This window comes from Mytilus trossulus, chromosome 3 (genome assembly GCF_036588685.1).
Source record: "Mytilus trossulus isolate FHL-02 chromosome 3, PNRI_Mtr1.1.1.hap1, whole genome shotgun sequence".
NCBI lineage: Eukaryota > Metazoa > Mollusca > Bivalvia > Mytilida > Mytilidae > Mytilus > Mytilus trossulus.
The window spans coordinates 91172916-91191534 of record NC_086375.1 but is presented as its reverse complement, the minus strand read 5'-3'; the positions used below and the strand labels follow the sequence as shown (position 1 = coordinate 91191534).

The 18619-nt window shown below is 31.3% G+C and overlaps 1 protein-coding gene across 7 annotated transcripts in view; it reads left to right on the top strand.

Annotated features, from left to right (window-relative positions):
• The window catches only part of LOC134712827 (inositol 1,4,5-trisphosphate receptor type 3-like), a 116317-nt gene extending 99037 nt beyond the window's left edge, over window positions 1–17280 (top strand). For 6 of the 7 annotated variants that reach the window (XM_063574766.1, XM_063574769.1, XM_063574768.1 and 3 more), the window contains 14 exons: window positions 438–464; window positions 2365–2476; window positions 2720–2841; window positions 3268–3437; window positions 4158–4265; window positions 6150–6293; window positions 6782–6899; window positions 7761–7884; window positions 8672–8850; window positions 9589–9747; window positions 11400–11480; window positions 13026–13145; window positions 13472–13606; window positions 14202–17280. In XM_063574766.1, coding sequence (XP_063430836.1) covers window positions 438–464; window positions 2365–2476; window positions 2720–2841; window positions 3268–3437; window positions 4158–4265; window positions 6150–6293; window positions 6782–6899; window positions 7761–7884; window positions 8672–8850; window positions 9589–9747; window positions 11400–11480; window positions 13026–13145; window positions 13472–13606; window positions 14202–14276 — 1674 coding nt within the window. In that variant the 3' untranslated portion in view covers window positions 14277–17280. The remainder of the gene's footprint in view (window positions 1–437; window positions 465–2364; window positions 2477–2719; window positions 2842–3267; window positions 3438–4157; window positions 4266–6149; window positions 6294–6781; window positions 6900–7760; window positions 7885–8671; window positions 8851–9588; window positions 9748–11399; window positions 11481–13025; window positions 13146–13471; window positions 13607–14201) is intronic. The other variant, XM_063574773.1, reaches the window with a different exon arrangement.
• The last annotated feature ends 1339 nt before the right edge of the window (window positions 17281–18619 follow it).

Here is an 18619-nt window from a genome sequence, read left to right as displayed (position 1 = left end):
TATCTATGATTAAATGTCATCTCAATCATGATAAGATGTTATCTCACAGAATACTGTAAAAGTGGCCATGTTTACACTGAACTGATTTTTACTTTTTTTGGCTTTACCTATATAAGCATGAAATACACAATACCCTTGTGTACACTTATGTATCAACTGCTCTCAGTGTTTTGAATAATAAGGAAAATATGTGCGTTTGTTTTGCATACCTGACATAGGTCTTCAGCAGTTTCTTTGGCATAATTTACATACAGCCATTGTTTTGTTAACAAGATCTGATGCTCCTAAATGATTCTCTTATGAAAGCCGTTATTTATATTGATCATTATTTCATAATTAGTATGCATTCATCATTTGTCACTTTGTACTTCACTGTGTCTGTGATCTTTGTTAATCATTTATATGTTGATTTTGGGTTACTTTAATCTTCACTTTAGCGTGTGGAAGATGATCCTATTCTTCAGGTAATGGTCTCTCAATAACTGTTTAGAAATCGGTATTCAAAAGAAAAAAATCTTTGTACTAAAAGGCATTTTCTTTTTGAATTTCTTCATTCTATATTACTTAAAAACAGCTTGTTTTAATGGACCAGAACTTTTTGTACAAAACCAGATTGATTTCTTCAATGTTCTCATGTTTTCTAGACAGTTGAGTAACAAACAACTTTCTTACAGATATTTTTATGTCAAATGATGAAAAAACTTATAATTTTCACATAAATTTCCTATTTCAATCACATTTTAGTGTGAATTGTATTGATAGTTCTACCTAAGAACGTTGTTTGTTCGGAGTAATATTATCTTTAAGATGATTGGTATGTGGCTTTAATTTTCCCAGAATTCCAGATAACAACTCTACTAATGACAACTAACCTTAAGCAATGTTCTTTCTGAGTGAATTTAGTATTTTATAGGATCAATAATTTTCAATATTAGATGTGATTTTAAACAAGTAGTTCAACTAAACATTTTGAAAGCATATATAAGAATTAAGAAAGATGCACTTTTTTCAACTCTTGAGATATGCCACATATGTTTTTCGTTGTCTTATTGAAGATGCCTGTCAAATGTAATTACGATAAACTACTTAAAGACTTGTTTTATTAATATAAAACCACAAATTGTACCACCAACAAAAGGTATGATGCAGTATAGTTTATTGCATTTACAATTTAATAGACTGTAATCACTAAATATAGTGAATAGAATTAGCTTAAAATTTTACTGAACTATATTAAGTCAGTCCTTTCTAGCTCTAAAGTTTGCCTTGTAACAGTACTTTGTTTCTTCTTTCTTTCTATTGTATGCAAAAAGGGGGGGGGGGGGGGGTGTATTAACTATTAACTGCTTGATTCTTACTGATTATTTGATTGACAAAGCAGAGATATTTACTATCTAATTGATCTACTAAAGTATTTTTGTTAAGTTTAATGGAGTCACTACAAACTATTTAAAAAAAAAATTCCTGTTATGGTCATGTGACTTGTGTCCACTTTGGGCATTTTTGGTAATTCACACATTGTTGTCAATAATAACAATATATATTCAACTTTATGCTTCTGTCATACAAGTGAGAGGTTAAGCTAGCTATAAAACATGGTTTAATCCACAATTTTCTAAGTAAGAAATGTCAGGAATATGTCACTGTTGTTATCCATTTGTATGATGTTTTTGAGCTTTTGATTTTGCCATTGACTACAAATTTTCCGTTTTGAATTTTAATCAGAGAATGGTATATATATTATTTTACTTTTTATATCAGCAACTTTTGAGTTATGCTACTATAATTAAAAAAGGCCAAATTTATGGTTTTATTGAGTTTTGACTATGGTGCCAGGTATTTCCAACATTATATTAAAGACTATAAACACATGATGGACACAGCAGATATTCTTCTGAGTTATGTCTATGATTATTCTGTATTTTAAAAATGGCTCTTTAGATTACAGCATCCTACTTTTTGGTAGATTTCCCTGTCCATGGGCATATTTATTATCCCTTCAAAGCTGTGTGCCTTGTATAGTGGTTATTCTTGTTGTACATGAAATATTAACAATAACTACAGTGAATAAAACATTTAATATAGGTGAAAATATGACAAAAGCTACAAACTGATTTTCTATCTAATAAAAAGCATCTAACTAACTTTTCATGTGTTCTTATATCATTTAATTTTTCAGAACATTTTCTTTTGATAACAACATTTGTCAAGTTTTATCTTTTAATATTAATCCTTAATGAACATGATGCTGATTTATGTGATTTGCCTACTTATATTGAAATAATTTGACATTTTCATTTAAGTCTTAGAACAGTTTTTACATGATCCGAGCATATTCTCATCTTTGCATAAAATATTTTGTAGAAAGGTGATTGTGAGTTTGAAGAATTAAAAGAGCTGATTAGTGAGGTTGGATTTGCGTACTACCATATTCTGAGTCGGATGAGTGATTTGGATGATGCAGTCAACAAAGACAGTAAGATCAATGTTAGGGAAATAGGACAATATTTTTCCATACATTTTTTGCTAATTTATTTTGGTTTTAATTTTTGTGTATCGTTCAAACATTAAATGACTTATTTCATGGAAATACTTTGTTTAAACTATTTCGTGTAACAGTTAATCATTGCTTTAAATTTTAGCAGGTTAAAGCTTTCAAAAATCAAAGTCCTGTTTAATAATAAATATAAATTTATAATTGTATAATTTGTATTTTCAGCTTTAATTAAACCTGACACAGAACAAGATATGGCATGGGAAAGTTTCAGTGAAAATACTCTCTCAATAGAAATACTCAAAGATGATGTTCTACAGAAAATATATTTCCCAGTTCAGGATAAGGTAATGCAACAATTATAATGTGTTGTGGATTAATCATTTGTGATGTAGATATAATCTATGTATTTTTCTTGCATTTTCTTTACAGAGATTTAAATGGATAAATAATTTGTTTAAAGTTGGCATCGTCCTATGGTTTCTGATTAGTTGTCTCATTAGCAATCATTCCAGATTTCTTGTTTTTTATCAATTGAATTATTTGTTATTTGTATAATACAGTTGTAACTTGTATCATCGACAGTGAAGCAGGTCTTGTAAGTGATTTGCTTCACTCTCTCCTCTTATTCAAAAGACCTTCATTTGAACTTGCTAACCTTTAACAAAACAACATATTCAAATAAGCTTCCTTTTGATTTTGACAATTTTCAGTAAAGTTGTTCAAGAGTTGTGTGTTACTGTGCTTTAACAGTAATTAATTGTATATTTCAGAATGTGCTGAGAGATGAAATAAAAGACAAGTTTAAGTATGAAGTTGATCGATCTTCACCAAGTAATAAGATTCGAGATTTTATGGACTGGGCTAGTGATATTATTCATGACATTCAATATCAAAGGAAAATTCATTCTTATCCATTGGCCAGACTCCTGATCAAATTATGGTAAGAAGTTTGATTTGATTTTTGCTTTTGCTATTTCAGTATAGATTAGAATGAAGTTGAGATGAAGTATTGAAGATTTAAGGAATAACAGTACTGTAGTTGAAGAGTTGCCACCGTCAATTGTAGATTTGACGGTCGCAAATGCAGTTTTACTGGCGACGCGGAGCGGAGACAGTAAAACGGAGATTTGCGACCGTCAAATCAAAATTGACGGTGGCAACTCTTCAACTACAGTATTGTTATTCCGATTCTAATGCATTACAAAAAGAAAAATACGATAAAACTTGAAAAAATGTCTAAATTTGTCAAATAAAAAAAAATCCGCGAAACTTCATAAATAATTTTGGCACAAAGACGTCATGGCTAAATGTGACGTCATGGCTAAATGTGACGTCATACAAACGAAAACTTGCAAACTGGAGGTTATTTCGTTACCTGTACGCTTCAAATTTGGATAAAATTACATTAAAACGGCAAATTCGAGGTAGGTGTTGTTTTATTTTTGATTATATAGTAATAATCGAACATTTGTTGATTCATCAATTCAAAATGGCGGGTCTCTCCTTAGTTACGCCTGGTCAACTGTGGATTTGACGGCAACTGTTAGCCAATGAAAAAAATTGTTACATCCAAATTGCATTAGAATGAATGTTGTAGGTATGTTTTCAACCATTTTCTCACAGGATCATTTGGTACTGAACTATGACTTGTTTATTGTAGGGTACCTATGAATTACATGACAGTGTTTCTCAGTTTTATAATAGCAGTATTGGTGATGATTTTTTGGAGAGACCCTCTCACGACAGCTGGACTTTCAGATTCGTATAGGTAAGTTTGGAGAGACCCTCTCACTACAAGTAAGTTATTGTAAAAGTGTATATCTACAATTTCATGACTTTTTGTAAGGATGAAAAAGAAATCAACAGAAAGTAGCTGTCTGGTATAACCTTTTCAACTAGTTATACTAAATAAGAACATTTTAAATAGATAACATTTTACATTCAAAAATGCATGACAATTGGCATTTTCAAAGTTCATCTTATCAGTTATTTTGCACTTTACATGTATCACAGGCACGGATCCAGCCATTTTAAAAAGGGGGGGGGGGGTTCCAACTATATGCTCCCATTCAAATGCATTCATCGGCCCAAAAAAAAGGGGGGCGGGTCCAACCCCCGGAACCCCCCTGGATCTGCCACTGTATCACACAATCCAGGTTAATAAATTAAAGAACAAAAAAGGGTGAAATAAAATTTGCATTTAAATTTTACTATCCATAAATAAGGATCCACAATTTATTCTTTTAGTAAATTTCATTAAGGCTCTAGCAGAATTTCCACCTACTCCACACACATATCCCTCATGAATGATCAATAATATTTCAGGACAAATGTAATTGTTATTTTATTTTAAGGGGGATTTTCCAGTTTTTGGACAGTTACTCAAAAATGCCTTCAGCAATTCTCATGAAACTTTGGTGAATTGTTAATATCCATTGATGTAAGCTCTCTTTTGATTTTCATAAATAAATTTCTAATATGGCACTGAAAAATAATTGAACTATATTCAATGAAAATGTGATGGACGTATCATGCGCTCATGGCGCAGCAATTTTTCTCAATGTGAAATCTTCATCTATGTATGACAAAACTGTAGTCAGGTGACGTTTACATTGTTAGGAATCATATTACTCCATCTGGTACATAGTTAAACTTTTTACAGATAAAAACTGAAACAATAATATATCTAATTGAAAGTGACAAGTACTTAGATAATACTGGCTTATCTGACATTTAATACTAGATGAAAGAGCGCTCCAGAAGAGCGAAAAATTGAGTGCTGTGTGGTGGACTGAATGTAAGTTATAGTGGGAAACAAGCTGTTCAAATAATGGTTTTACTGTAACATTTGGAAATTAGAATGGGATGATTAAACACCTTGATTCAAGTGACTACTTCATTAAGCATTCCATAAATCAATTGTAAATGAAAATAGTAGGTGAGAGACACAGGCTCATTGGAGCCTCTTGTTCTATTCTTCAAGTGTTTAAATACTATGGACCACTTTCCATAAAGTTGACCAACAGATAAATGGTCTTTTGCTGGACAAGACACATATCACCTTCTGTAATCATGCAAATCTTTTTAACAATAAGCAAAATACTTCACAACATCAATATCAGCCCAAGATCATCATACCTTAAATAAACAAAAAGAATATGGACCAAAACAAGATTTTACCGTTAGTAAACATCTCAATACTGACATGATGATACATGTGTTTGACTTTGGTTGGCAAATGATTAAGACATCTGAAGATTGACTACAGTCTTTCACCTCTTTTTAACATGTTCAAGTTTCTCTTAGTATTAGAACAGTAAAAAAAATGAAACACTCAATATGGTGGTAACAGTTGTTTAGGTTTCACCATTTCATTGGATAGCCTTAAATAGAATATGTAAATGAATAATAGATGATAAAAATAGATTTGTAGTATGTGTCAATGAGACTGCAACCTCATAACACAATAAAATGAACCAGACTTCAATGTTTTAATTTATAAAAGTGCCAATGAACCTCTAACAAAGAACAGATATTTTAAATAGATAGTATTTTAATTAGGAATTTAAATTTGAAGCTGTTTTTTGAATAGCAATATGCAATCAAATATAGGGTTAGGCTTTGGTTTACATAAGTTTATTTTCTTTTTCAGTGCTATTCCCAGATACACCCATAATGAAGTAAAGATTGTTGTATATGTATTAGGAGGAATACATAACTTTTTAAGTTTATGTATATTAATAACATTTTATCTTTCTAATCATCCGACGTTTCCTGTGATAACAGCTATAAAAGGGTAAGTCTCAATTAATATGTGGAGTGGCTTGCAGCATCTGTTTTTTTTAGTCCCATCAAATGAATCTTCCAGCACTCATGAGATATTCTTATAACCATTCAGCACTTATTGGAAATATAGTCTAAACAATTCACCATTGGTTACAAATGCAGTCATACTTAACACATCATTTCAAGTCCCAGTATTAGACATATTTTATCACATGATCAATACATATTTGTTTGCATGTTAACACAAGAAAATATACTATCAGTTACCACTTATATACTACAGCCATCAGTGAAGGGTACAGCTATAGAAAAAAATGATGATCATAAGGTAAAGGTTAAAGGAAGGAAATTTGCTGTAATTTTGTATACCTCTTCAAACATTATTCTTCTTGCTAACACACATAGATATGATTTTATTTTACTAAGTCTTTAAAGATGAAATGTTTGTTATTTTATCCATAAGATATAATATGTACAAACCTTCCTTTTCTCTATCAGATTGATAAGTAAGAATGATGATGATGATGATACTGATGATATGTCATGGCTAGAGAAGAAAAAAGATTACACCTACTTAGAGGTCAAAGCCTATGGTGTCAATTCTATCTACTATGTGGTAAGTTTTCATAATTAGAGGTCAAAGCCTATGGTGTCAATTCTATCTACTATGTTGTAAGTTTTCATAATTAGAGGTCAAAGCCTATGGTGTCAATTCCATCTACTATGTTGTAAGTTTTCATAATTAGAGGTCAAAGCCTATGGTGTTAATTCTATCTACTATGTTGTAAGTTTTTATAATACTGAAATGAAAAGTAAAAATTGTATAGTATAATCAATATACGCATATACAGAAGGAATATTAGTTAGTTCAGTTTTCATGTTTTTTTCTGTTCCTTGGATTCTTTAAGCAATATTTGTTAGATAGTGCTGGCAGGGTTAATGTGACCTTGACCTCCTGTTCATGGTCAATTGTACATTGTTATGTTTTCATGGTTCTCTTAAGTGCTACAAGCAGTAGGACAACCAGATATACCTGACTATATATGATGTTTGGAAAGATTTCAAGTTGAGCATGTCTGTCTGAAAGAGTTAATTTGACCTTGACCTTATTTACAAAACATTGACAATCTTAAGTTTAGATAAAAATTATTCTTTAAATTCTTGGAAATATGTTTGTCCAATAAATTTCCCCCACACTTTCTACAGTTACTATTGAACAGAATGACTTCATATTTGGTCAGCACCTTGACCGTGATGAGTAGTAAACTGTAAGCCTTCATATTTGGTGAGCAGCTGGATAACGATGAGTTGTAACATAAGTGTGTCTTATGGATGTGTTTGACATCTGCATTAGGTTTTAACAAACTTTTAAATAGAAGGGGAGTATGGGTATGGTTAGTTCGTCAACTCAAGCATTCTTTGAGTTGGAGATCACAGTATTTCATTGTAATCAATGTAATGACTTATTATATTGTAGGTGTTTCTAGTATTCTCAGTTTTGGGAACTGCATTTTATGGCTATTTCTTTGCTTTTCATCTGTTGCACATAGCTGTATTAAATCAGCTGCTGAAAAGAGTCATTCAAGCAGTTACTACAAATGGTATGTATAAAAAATTTGATTGTAGTAAGTTTGTGATAAGAATATATCAGATATGTGGGGTATACATCAATGACAGCAACCCGACTACACACAAAACCAAAGACATCTAGATGTAAACATCTTCAACAACAGACATACAATACTGTTTGTCATTCTAAATCATCACAGTCTTGAAAGTTTTGAATAAATTTAGGCTCTCTGCCATGAACACAGTATTTCCTAAAAGACATAAAACATGAAAATTAATAGTAGATAACTATAGACATTGACTTGTGAGTTTCCTAACTTCAGGCAGGTAGATGAATGTGTGCCAGGGTTTAGGTCTACCCATTGTAATATTCTTCAATTGAAAAATTAACTTAATGTAGACAAAGTAGCGTACCAAAAATATTAAATCAGAGAAACTCTCTCAACTCTACAGTACAAGTATGATAGACAAATACAGGAAATGTAGGATATTTACAATTTTCATATGTACATTTATTGCAAATGGAAGATTTGGAATTGGGGGGGGGGGGGGGGGGGGGGGGGGGGATCGATTGGTTTGGTAATATTTCTAAGATATTTTATACTTATCACTAAATTTTAGTAAAAATGTTTAGCAGAACAATCTACAATGAATAAGTTATTTGATTGTATGTTATATAGGTACATCATTATTATTGGTGGGCGTGCTTGGAATGGTTATAATCTTAATTATGTTATATGGTTGTATTTTAGATAGGTACATTGTAATTATTGGTGGGCATGCTCGGCATGGTAATAATCTTTATTATTTTATTAAAAGGTACATCGTTATTGTTGGTGGGCATGCTCGGAATGGTGATAATCTTTATTTATGCCCTGCTGTCATTTGCTGTGCTGAGAGAACGGTTCCTAGAGGCCTCCAAAGGCAGAGATTGTACCACTGTGTATGAATGTTTTATAACTGTGTTACATCATGGCTTTGTTGACTCACTGTACACTGTAAGTAAATAAACAAATTTAATAACTCGCTGTACATTGTAAAAAGATATAAGAAACTCACTGTACACTGTTTATACTGTAAATAGATATAAGAAGATGTGGTATGAGTGCCAATCAAGCAACTCTTCATCCAAGTCACAATTTGTTAAGAAAATTGTTTGGGGTCAAATTACAGTCTTCAATGCATAGCCTTAGCTAACCCTGAACAGCAAGCTATAAATGGCCCCAAAAATTACTAGTGTAAAACCATCCAAATGGGAAAACTGTCTAATCTATATAAAAAGCGAGAAACGAGAAACACTGATGAACCACATCAACAAACGACCACTACTGAACATGAGATTCCTTACTCAGGACAGGGGCAAACAAATGCAGCAATTTAAATTGTTTTAATAGGTACCAATCTTCACCCTTATCTGAAACAATAGTGTAACATCACAACATAGAAAGAAATAACAATAAAATATCAATTAAAATGTCTTAACTCAAATGTAAGTTGATATGAAAAAAATATTGGAACATGCATGATAACAATGAATATAAGTTTTGAATACTACCACATGAAGATGCACTGGCTTTCATAGATTTCAGTAATAAAAACATGGGGCCAATTAGACAGTAATTGCTATTATTTAGTTTTTTTTATATGTTTTTAGGTATTATGAGGGGTTGGAAACTTGTATCACAAACTTTCAAAAATATCTGATATCTATTGATTCATACTGATTTATTTTTCAGTCATTTGAAGGTAACATGGGTGATTGGAACACTAACTTTAAGGAACATCTTATATTGATGGCAGTGGATCTTTCATTCTTCATCATAGTGACCACCATTGGATTGAACATCATCTTTGGTATCATTGTTGATACTTTCTCCCAGCTCAGAGATTCCAAGGTACAAAAGTAAATCTGGGTTTCAAACCTCGTCTTTGGTATCATTGTTGATACTTTCTCCCAGCTCAGAGATTCCAAGGTATGAAAATAGATCTGGGTTTCAAACCTCATCTTTAGAATCATTTCTCCCAGCTCAGAGATTCTAAGGTACGAAAATAGATCTGGGTTTCAAACCTCGTCTTTGGTATCATTGTTGATACTTTCTCCCAGCTCAGAGATTCCAAGGTACGAAAATAGATCTGGGTTTCAAACCTCATCTTTGGTATCATTGTTGATACTTTCTCCCAGCTCAGAGATTTTAAGGTACTTAAATAAATCTGGGTTTCAAACCTCATCTTTGGTATCATTGTTGATACTTTCTCCCAGCTCAGAGATTCCAAGGTACGAAAATAAATCTAGGTTTCAAACCTTGTCTTTGGTATCATTTCTCCCAGCTCAGAGATTCCAAAGTATGAAAATAGATCTGGGTTTCAAACCTTGTCTTTGGTATCATTGTTGATACTTTCTCCCAGCTCAGAGATTCCAAGGTATGAAAATAAATCTGGGTTTCAAACCTCATCTTTGGTATCATTGTTGATACTTTCTCCCAGCTCAGAGATTCTAAGGTACTAAAATAAATCTGGGTTTCAAACCTCATCTTTGGTATCATTGTTGATACTTTCTCCCAGCTCAGAGATTTTAAGGTACTAAAAAAAATCTGGGTTTCAAACCTCATCTTTGGTATTATTGTTGATACTTTCTCCCAGCTCAGAGATACCAAGGTACGAAAATAAATCTGGGTTTCAAACCTTGTCTTTGATATCATTTCTCTCAGCTCAGAGATTCCAAGGTAAGAAAAAAGATCTGGGTTTCAAACCTGATCTTTGGTATCATTTCTCCCAGCTCAGAGATTCCAAAGTATGAAAATAGATCTGGGTTTCAAACCTTGTCTTTGGTATCATTGTTGATACTTTCTCCCAGCTCAGAGATTCCAAGGTATGAAAATAGATCTGGGTTTCAAACCTCATCTTTAGAATCATTTCTCCCAGCTCAGAGATTCATAGGTAGGAAAATAAATCTGGGTTTCAAACCTCATCTTTGGTTTCATTGTTGATACTTACTTTCTCCCAGCTCAGAGATTCCAAGGTACGAAAAGAGATCTGGGTTTCAAACCTGATCTTTGGTATCATTTCTCCCAGCTCAGAGATTCCAAGGTATGAAAAGAGATCTGGGTTTCAAACCTGATCTTTGGTATCATTTCTCCCAGCTCAGCAATCTAAGGTAGGAAAATAAATCTTTCAAACCTTATGTAAGCCATTCTATTTGTTTTGCCTAATTTTGTCAAAGAAATTCAAATTGCATACTGTACAAGAGTGTCTAATACATCAAATTTTTACTAATACAGTTATTTAAGATTAAATGTTTTGTCAAAGCCTTGAATAACCAAAATATAGCTTTTTTTTAATCATAAGAATGTTTTCTAATAATGCTAAGATAAAAATACTTAATAGGCCTTAAATGAATTGTTCGTATATTTGAGGAAACAGGCAGACTTTGCACTTCATTAATTTCACTTTGAAGATAATGAAATAGTAATGTTACTGTTGAAAATATTAATAATGTAAATCTATTTATACGATTTTAAATTGATGCATTATATCTGTTGTTTTACAGTGGGAAATTGACAAAGACATGATGAACAACTGTTTTATCTGTAGTAGAGAGAGTTATGATTTTGAGAGACAGCTCAGTGGGGCAAGTATTTTATGTAATGTTGATAGAGGATTCAACTGAATAAAATGTGAATATGGGGTATATGTCAACATGACAGCAAACCAATAACCAAAAAAAACAAAAAGAAAAACTATTTTTATCATCTGTAACATGGAAATACTTGGCAGGCATCTGTCTGTGATTTCGTTTGGTCTTGTTATCGCTCTCATGGGTACAATTCTTGCCAGACTTTTATAAAACTTATAAGATAGCTAATATAAGCAATATCTCAGACAAGTTTTATTATGGTGGCTGATCAACTTTTTAGCTCACCGTGCCCAAAGGGCCAAGTGAACTTTTCTCATCACTTGGTTTCAGTTGTTGTCAGCGTTAACTGTTTACATTTTGAACTTCTTCTAGAGAACCACTGAATGAAATGAAACCAAACATGGCATTAATGTTCCTTATGATGTGCTGACCAAGTGTTGGTACTTTGTTGCTGATCCATCATTCAAGATGGCCTCCAGCGGGGGACTTAGTTTAACATAGGACCCTAGGGGAAATGCATACAAATGACTTCTTTTAGAGAACCACTGAATGGAATGAAACCAAACATGGCATTAATGGTCCTTATGATGTGTTGACCAAGTGTTGGTACTTTGTAGCCGATTCATCATCCGAGATCGCCGCCAGTGGGGGACTGGGTTAAACATAGGACCCAATGTGAAGTACATACAAATGTCTTCTTTCATAAAACCACTGAATGGAATGAAGTCGAACATAGCATGAATGTTCCTTATGAGATGCTGATAAAGTATTGTTACTTATTCTCAGATCCAACATCCAAGAAAGCTATCAGCAGGGAACTTGGTTTAACATAGGACCCTTTGGGAAATGCATACAAATGACTTCTTTTAGAGAACTATTCAATGGAATGAAACCAAAAATAGAATGAATGTTTCTAATGAGATGCTGACCAAGTGTTGTTACTTTGTCGAAATTCAAAGCCCAAGATGGCTAGCAGTGGGGGGACTTAGTTTAACATAGGACCCCAGGGGAAATACATACAAATTTCTTCTTTTAGAGAACCACTGAATGGAATGAAACCAAACATAACAGTAATGTTCCTTATGAGATGCTGACCAAGTGTTTTTACTTTGTAGCTGATCCATCATCCAAGATGGCCGCCAGCGAGGGGCTAAGTTTAAAATAGGACCCTAAGGGAAATACATGGCATGAATTTCATCTTTTAGAGAACCCCTGAATTGAATGAAACCAAACATAGCATAAATGTTCCTTTCCTAATAAGGTGTAGGCCAAGTGTTGTTACTTTGTAGCCAAATTGTAACTTTTTTATATGATTTTAAAAACCCAGGTAGAGTCAGGTGATCAATACAGGCTCTTGAAAACTCTAGTTTTAAAAGTTGTGACCCTTTGAAATATTAAATTTTTTGAAAATAAGGCCTCATAATCCATATCAAACCCCTTTACAATCTTGACAGATGACCTATTCAGGATTCTGTCAGCCTCTTATACTATCATATTCTGAAGCATATTTACAGGAATGAATATTGTTTATAATTGCAGGGTTTTGAGAAACATGTGAAAGAAGAGCATAATCAGTGGGCATATCTGTTTTTCTTCCTACATTTGGACAATACCAGAGTCAATGATTACTCAGCCTTAGAATTATATGTGTATAAATTAGTAAGTAGACAATAAAGTAATGAACTTTAAAATAAGTTTAAACTTCTATTTTGCCTTCATTTCAATGTAAGACAAAGTTTTGAAAGAAAATCAAAGTGAAAAGGAAAAGTAGATTGCATATTTTCTGTCAGCATTGCAACCTCTGTTGATAAATGAAAACATCATTGCCAGAGAACTACTGATTTTAATTATTTACTTATAAAGCCAGACTTACTTGTGCATGTGGAAAATGTCTCATATGACCAACAACGACAAAAGTTTTTATTCCTTCAAAATTCATGTTTTGCTTTTAGATTAGTTATTTTAATATTTTCTCCTATTTTCAGCTTCAAGAAGCTAATTTTGACTTCTTCCCACTAAACCAAGCTTTAAGTTTGCTGAACGAGGAGGATTCACAAGAGGTCAAACTTCAGGAACTGGTGAAAAATGTAGATTATATGGTCAACAAAATGAAAGAAGAGGTAAAATATAAATCTGTTTGGCAGTTAAGCTTGCAATCAAAACCCTATGTTCACCGTCTTAATAGTTATATTAAACACTTTTACAGGCAGCATCTTCACAGTACATAAGATTGTGTAGGTGAACATGCTTTAGAACCTTTTCATTTAGGATGGCCTCTTTTACAGGACATACATATTGTATTTAAGGGCAATTTGGTCGTTCCCAGAACATACTTGAAATATTTGCCACTGAACTTTTAGCAACAAACAATCAAACAACTCTCAGTGGTCACAACCACATCGATTCTTTTAATTTAAGAGAATAGAATATGCAGTTAATTGCCATATAACAAATAATTGTGAAATCAATAACTGTTTATCAAAAGTTATTCATAGTTAAAAATTGTAAATACTGCAATGTTCTGTACGAAGCTGTTAAATATGATTTAAGGCAATAATTTATTTATTTTTTATCCACAATAACTTTCTTTATGATTAAGAAATATAATACCACGAAATATAAAGTGTTATGCCAACAAAAACATGTACAAAGTTTAGAGGATAATTTTGAAATGTATTTGTGTAAAACTAAATTTTTCCTTTCTCTGTATTATAGGAAGCATCTAAAGAAAGAGACAGGGAAAGACAGAAACAGTTAGAATGGGAAATTCAACATCGGAAGGCAAAATAAACAATATAACCTAAATATCAATGCACTGTTGATATGAGTATTTATCTCAATGAACTATTTGAAATGAGATTTTTATACATTGAATTGTTGAATTTATTTTTTTATGTAACAAAATCACATGAGACTTGTCATGGTTTAAGTATATCTTTTTATTCAAATACAAAGAAGTATTCACAAAGCCTAGAAGTATTTCATTTTTAATGTTTATATCTGACTTTGCTAATTGACAACTTTTCTCGTTTGAGCACCAGTCCACCTTTTATAATCCTCATTACAATTTATTAACAAATATTTGTCATCAATCATTGAAAATGAATTATCCATTTGATATATATATTAAAAAAACACTTATTTCCCAGTTTATATATTTCTATCTTTTTTTCGTAATTATTATATAAAAATTAGATTATCAGACAGGAACGTACATCGTAGAAAGTGAAAAACAAACACTATTCAAAATTCAGGCTTTCCTTAAAATACAGAAAAAAATATATAATACAAAGATAATTATACATCGTAAACCATTTGAACAATTATTTTTTTCTCAAATATAAGAACTGTTGCCAATTTTTTATGAAATTAGACTTTGGTTCTCATTTATGTATCTGAGATACATATGATAATCTGAAATGTTGAGTTAGTCTGTCTTAAATGCATTTAATATGTTCATATACTTTGATTGGAAGAATTTTTATTGTAACTTATTGTATTTACATTCATTCAAATATATTTTTATCATTTTAAGGGTACCGGTAAGGATCAGTGAATTCATGGAAAATTAGGGTAGATAACTCCTTATAATGTATTCATTTCTCTTCCTTCAGACAAAGTTCATAACCTTGTACTGATTGTAGTATTCTCTTTAACTTATCACAGAAGTATTGGGTTTGTTTTGAGAAAACAGTAATGCCAGATAAAGACTGGCACATTCACTTTGTAAAGAAACACTACTTTATCATAAATTAACATTTTATATCAAGCATTATTCATTGTCTAGAATAATAATTTTGACCTTTAAACTGTAGTTTTGAGTTTTTATTTTTTTCATTAAATTTGTTTGATATTTCTGTATTTTAAATAGCTTTTACACTTTAGCTTTTTTAAATATTTTTGGAACTGTGTAACTTTTCTTGTTAGATTTACACTTCATAATACCAGTGTAAAGATGATAACATGACACCAGTGTAAAGATGATAACATGACACCAGTGTAAAGATGATAACATGACACCAGTTTCATGTTTTTTTTATTAGATATCACCATGCTTACCAGTATTTATTTTTTGACAAGACTGTTAAATATGAACATTTGCAGGACTCTTTTCCTTGAAACAGTATTCTTTTGTATCTGGTTAAAATTTTAGATTTTTTGAGTGGTATTGTTTAGAATTATTCGGACTGACCTTTCTTTGTTATAGTGATGTAGAATGTATGTGTTTAAATGAATTCTATTGGATATGATAGCTTACTTGATACGACAGTTTAATTTACTCATTTCTGTCCAATGTAAATGTGCTTATTTAATTTATGATTTTTCTTGTGTGATATAACTTATTGTTTAAAAAAATTGTTTTATTTTTACAGTTTAATCTGTGATATTTAAATGTGTTTTTATTTTTACATGTCTTTCCGTCCACCTTGATGTATTATGTAGAATTTATTTCTGAGATTTTTTCATCAATATGTTTTAGTATTCTAAAAGAAAGTAGAAATTTTTACAGTTGTACAACTAGTAAAATGTGGGGAAATTAATACATAAAGAGTATGACTTTGTTTGAAGAAAAGCTTAAAATTATAATTATACAAAAACAGATAAAGCAGTAAACACTTTTTGAATGAATTAGGTTTATAAATCAACTATTTAGGCAATGAAAATACTTCACTTAATACTTTTTAAATTGTCTCCCTTACATGACAATATAAAACAACCATTTCATTTTTGTTTTGTTAAATAGTAATCTTTTTAATTAACTGTATCTGTTTTTTGTTTTTTCCAGAAGAAAGCTTTATCTTTTGACACTTTGGTCGACTCCCCTCTGCCATTATAACTCTTTACCTTCTATATCATGTTCTATACCCAGCCACCTATAATTTTTTTATTCATAAACCTCTAGTGAACAACTCACGATTATTGTTCCTTATTTACATTGTGAGAAACTTAACTTTTTGTTCAGATTTGTTCTAAGATAAAAAAAAAACAACCTGTGCCAATGTTGTCTAAATGCTAATTAAATGATTTTTTTATTTGCTTTCAATATTTTTTTGGCCTAAATCATAAGTGCTTTGTATTTTTCCAGCAAATAAGAGCTTAGATTTAAAGGTATATATAGATTTTTAACAAAGGATAAAAAATGGAATGATTTTAAGTATTTTGAAAAAACGAGCTTTTGATCAAACTTTCCCTATAATTGTCTGCCAGGTTTATGTTATTGCGAATTTTTAACCTTCACTTTTTTTTTTAATTTGAGATAAAAATATATATATATGATATTTTACATTTGTTATTGAAAAAAACCTTTTTGCTCAAATTTTAGGGTAAAAAAGCTTGCACTAGGTTATTATAATAGATATGTCTGCTTCAGCTATATTTAATTGTCCGAACAATTTTACAGTGTAAATGTTATATTTTCTATGTGATGTTTTATATTTTTCCAAATCATGTGTTATATTGCACCTTTGTAATGCTGGCAACTTCTGGAACACAGATATCTTTAAGTTTTAGGCAAAAATGACTGTGAACTGAAAGAAAAATGAATTTAAGAAAGGAAGATGAAAGTTTTATAATTTATTCCTGCAAAATGATTACTGTACACCTTATAAAATGCTTTAATGACAATCAAATTGTGTGTAGGCAGGATGTCTATCCTTGAAAACTATCTTGTTTCAACTACTGTATACATAGAAATTTTGAAATGCACAGAATATATTTTATTAATTTATTTTTTACTGGCTAACTATCTTGTTATTATTTACATAAAATCTATTAAAGCATCTGAGAGTTTAAAGAGTTTGTTGTCAAATCTGCCATCTTTTTTTATTTCTTTAAATCTGTAAACCCAACTATTTTGCAAGCAGATTATTTGGAAACATTTGCAATAAGATCACAAACTTTGATTTTATTTACACCTGTTAAATTAAAATATCGCCAAAAGTTATTCCGATAGAAAGTGCTAAATAAAAATAAAAAGAATGCATAAATAAGTTGGTTTTCAGTATTCACTATTGATAATTATACCCCTTGCTTTCAAAAAGTGGGGGTATAATGTTTTACCTCTGTCTGTCCGTCTGTCGTTCTGTCCCTCAGTCCATCTATCTGTCGATCCATCTTATGAATATTTTTTGTCGCATCTTTCTCAGCAACTACAGTACAATGATTTCTGAAATTTGGTTTCAGTGTTTATATCAGTCACTTTTACCGTGTGATGTGTCTTCAGATTCATCACTCAATTACTCCTTGTTTACCAAACAGTTAAATCATTTCAAACATGAAAAGTCTTGTTGAAAATTTTCGTCACATTATTCTCAGGAACTACAAAAACATCTTCCTATAAACTGCATACCTTTAATTGATAGACTCAATGGCAAATAAAAAGTATGAGATGTGGACAAGATATTTAAGCAACCAAAAATACCATAGCAACATATTTATAACAGTAGAAGTGTGATCTGATATAACAACTTTCACATTTAGCACAGTCTCAAGAATCTACGACAAAATCTTTTGGTCTCTTCCATTAAATCTTTCCAGTGTGTGATGTGGATAAAATATTTAAACAACCCCCAAAATATTGCGGTGGGACTGTAGCATAATACCATGGCAACAAATTGATAACACCAAATTTGTGCTCTGACGTAAATCTTTCTTATGTGATGTGGACAAAATATTTGAACGACCACCCAAAAAATGCTGTAGAACTTGAGCATTATACCATGGCAACAAATTGATTACAACAAAGTTGTGCTTTGATGTAAATCATTCAAGTATTTAGGCAGTCAGAGAAAATGATAAAACTCTATGACTTTACCAGACCACAAGGCAAAAAAATCCAGTTCAATGACAGTCATCAATGAAGTATCAATCTTCCTACAAGTTGTGTCTTCCATGTTTAAAACAAGGGCTTAAGTTATCCAGTGTATTTGCTAATCACATTTGCTTTTATGTCAATGTTGATGTATGTTACATTATAAGAAATCATGGAATCTTACAATCTATACTTTTTTTTATTATTGAGGACATAGATTATGTTTTAATTGAAACAATGCTTAGAACTAGCCTTCGGTAAACAGTATGTTTGTGTCTCTTGTCTTTGTTTCTCCACTGTTTATTGCTCTGTGAAGTTATTG